This window comes from Vombatus ursinus, unplaced genomic scaffold, assembly GCF_900497805.2.
Source record: "Vombatus ursinus unplaced genomic scaffold, bare-nosed wombat genome assembly UNPS02012622.1, whole genome shotgun sequence".
Taxonomy (NCBI): domain Eukaryota; kingdom Metazoa; phylum Chordata; class Mammalia; order Diprotodontia; family Vombatidae; genus Vombatus; species Vombatus ursinus.
In genome coordinates this window covers 177,284-180,584 of record NW_020952400.1, presented here as the reverse complement: position 1 = coordinate 180,584, position 3,301 = coordinate 177,284, and the positions used below count along the sequence as shown (strand labels likewise).

Here is a 3,301-nt window from a genome sequence, read left to right as displayed (position 1 = left end):
GGGGCAGAAGCGCGTATCCCCTCCCCCTCCCCTTCCCCTCCGGGGCGCGGGCGCTCCTGTTTTCTCCGCCTCCCCCCGCCCCGGTCTTACGGCAGGCGGGCACGCGCGGGGCGGCCCCGAGCCGGAGGCGGAGGCGGAGGAGCGCGGACAAGGCCAAGGGCGCCGCCATGTTTCCCAGGTTTGAGAGGAGGGGGCGGGGCCTGGCGCATGACCTCGGTCGGACGGCGGCCTTCGAGGGTCAGATCTCCAGGTAGCAGCCATGCGATCGTTGCCACTGCGCGAGCGGCCATGTGGGGGCGCTGCTGAGCACGGAGCCAGAGCCGTAGGGTTGAAGCAGCTACTTTGTTTCCATTTACTTCCTACGTGAAAATCCGGCTGTGACGTGACAGTCTTAGAAGCGGAACAGAGCGTTCTGTGTGCTGTCCCCGAGGCCACAGGGAGCCACAGAAATTTATTGAGTAGGGGTTGGCAGGGTCAGACCTGGGCTTTAGGAAAATCACTTTGGGGGCTGAATGGAGGATGGACTGGAGCTGGGAAACGCTAGAGGAAGGCAGACCCAACCCCCAGCAGCAACTGCAGTAGTCCGGGCCTGAGGGGATGAGGGTCTGCACCAGGGTGGGGGCAGAGTCAGAGGAGAGGAGATGATGGGAAGTTAGCAATAACCACTGATTGGATGGATAGAGATGTGGTGCCTTCCACAGTACCAGGAAAACTTAGAAGGGAGGAATCTTTGGGTGGGGGAGAGAAAGGAGTTCAGTTTTGAGTGTGTTAATAATAATAATTTATTTACTTAATAATGATAGTAATAATAATAATAATAAAACAAACGTGTGCTAGTTGCTGTGCTAAGTGCTTTACAGATGTTTTATTAGTTTTATCCTGTCAGGTAGATGCAATTATTATCCCCATTTTATAGATGTGAAAACTGAGGCAAACAGATTAAGTGTCTGAGGCCAAATTTGAATTCATGTTAAGTTTAAGATGTCCAAGAGGCAGATGGAGATAATAAATGAACTAAAACTATATCCGTAAAGTGGTTAGCACAGTGCCTGGAACATAGTAGGTGCCTAATAAATTCTTAGGGGCATCCAAGGGGCACCATAGTGCACGGAGCACCAGGTCTGGAGTCAGGAAGATTCTTCTCCCTGAATTCAAATCTGACCTCAGATACTTACTAGCGGTGTGACCCTGGGCAGGTCACTTCACCCTGTTTGCCTCAGTCTCTTCATATGTAAAATGAGCTAGAGAAGGAAATGGAGGGGCAGCTAGGTGGTGCAGTGGATAGAGCACCAGCCCTGGAGTCAGGAGGATCTGAGTTCAAATCCAGCCTCAGACACTTGACACTTACTAGCTGTGTGACCCTGGGAAAGTCACTTAACCCCATTGCCTAGTCAAAGAGAGAAAGAGAGAGAGAGAGATGGCAAACCACTCCGGCATTTCTGCCAAGAAAATCCCGAATGGGGTCACAGAGAGTGAGACACAACTGAAACGAACGAACAGCAACAGTAAATTCTTATTCTATTCCCTTCCGGATGTGAGACTGGAAGTCACGAGAGAGGTCAGGGCTGGATTAATAGATCTGGAGCCCTAGAAGCCAGGCCTGTGCAGCGTCCTGGTGGCTGCCTACTCTGCCTCCTCCCCAGTTCTGCCAAAAACCAAGCCAGTCTGACACTGACGTTCTCCCCCTCCCCATGTCTGCCCCCCAGAGATTCTCGGCCTCAAGTGACACTATGGGGAGGAGACGGGGAGTGCACAGAGCTTCCGCTGTGTGGGACAGAGACCCTTAAGCTTTCTGCTGGCTCTTCCCGAGATAGGCAAGGTTTCCTGTCCTCAATTCAAGAGCTGAGCACTGTGACTCAGAGTCACGCGCTCAAAGTTGGCAGAGATCGTCTAGTGCGGCCTGCCCAAGAATCCCCTATAGCAAGGCTTGGTCATTTAGCCTCTGCTTGAAGACTCCCAGTGATGGGGAGCTCGCCACCTTCCAATGCAGCTCCTTCCATTTTGGGGTAGACCTCATTGCTAAGAAGTTTTTCCTTTTGTACATGGCTAATCCCAATTACTTTGCATTTTTTTTTTTGTTTTGTTTTGTTTTCTTCTCAAGGAGAAAGGTCTTTAGATTGATTGACCAGGAAAGACAGACTGAAAATGGTCAACAGGGTGTTGCCTAAGATAAGCGTCTGGTGCCAGCCCCCTCCTGGGATCCTAACAGAACCAGGGGACGGGATTTCTGAGCTCTGCTTTGGGCGTGCTTTGTGTTGGGAAGACGGGAGAACAGCAGAGGCGCAGCAGGGTAGGAGAGAGGCGTGCGCCCCGGCTTTCCAGACAGGGAAGACAAGGGCGCCAGACAACCCAGGGCTGGCGGCTCAGCTTCAGTTCTGGTCAAGGTTCTAGTTGGTTGATTGGCAGTTGTCCTTTCCCAAGGAGAACCCAAATGCCATCGCTGTGTTGGAGTCAAGCTGCAGTGCGTCCCACTATGGCTGGTCAGACCAAGGTGAGCTGGGAGGCCCCACATAGGCCGGGCGCAGATGGCCCGTGTGAACACGTGGGGTGGGCTCTCTACATCTGTGCATCCTGCGTGTCCTGTGAGTTACTTCCACTCTGCTGTGCACCTTCTCTGACGTGGGCACGCCACGCCGGGCAGTCCTGTGCCAGTGTCTCCCATGCCACACAATCAATTCCAGAGTTCTTGGTTTGGTGGGGTTTTTTTTTGTTTTTTGTTTTTTTGCTTTTTGGTGAGGCAACTGGGGTTAAGTGACTTGCTCAGGGTCACACAGCTTAGTAAGTGTCAAGTGTCTGAGGTCAAATTTGAACTCAGGTCGTCCTGACTCCAAAGCTGGAGCTTTATCCTCTGTGCCACCTAGCTGCCCCAAATTCCAAAGTTCTTAAGAGAGATCCTGAGAGTATCCTTGTATCGCTTCTTCTGGCCAGCATGTGAGCTCTCGCCCTGTGTGAGTTCTCCTCAAAGTAGTCTTTTAGGCAAACATACATTTGGCATTCCAACAACAGGCGAGCCCATCAGAGTTGCGCTCTCTGCAGTAGAGTTTAAATGCTTTGCAGTTTAGTTTGAGAAAGGACCTCACTGTCCGGTACCTTACCCTGCCAGGTGATCTTCGGAATCTTCCTAAGACAATTCAGATGGAAGCGATGCTATTTCCTGGCATGACGGTGGTAGACTGTCCAGGTTTTACAGGCATACAACAATGAGGGCAGTACAGTGGCTCTATAGACCTTCAGTTTGGTAGTCAGTCTAATACCTCTTCTCTGCCACACTTTCCTTAGCACAAGCAGCAGAGAACCGATC

The 3,301-nt window shown here is 51.7% G+C and overlaps 1 protein-coding gene across 1 annotated transcript in view; it reads right to left on the bottom strand.

The window, feature by feature from the left end:
• MRPL19 (mitochondrial ribosomal protein L19) overlaps window positions 1-169 on the bottom strand; it is a 1,688-nt gene extending 1,519 nt beyond the window's left edge. Inside the window, exon 1 of the mRNA XM_027858011.1 lies at window positions 91-169. Coding sequence (XP_027713812.1) covers window positions 91-169 — 79 coding nt within the window. The remainder of the gene's footprint in view (window positions 1-90) is intronic.
• Window positions 170-3,301: the final 3,132 nt, after the last annotated feature.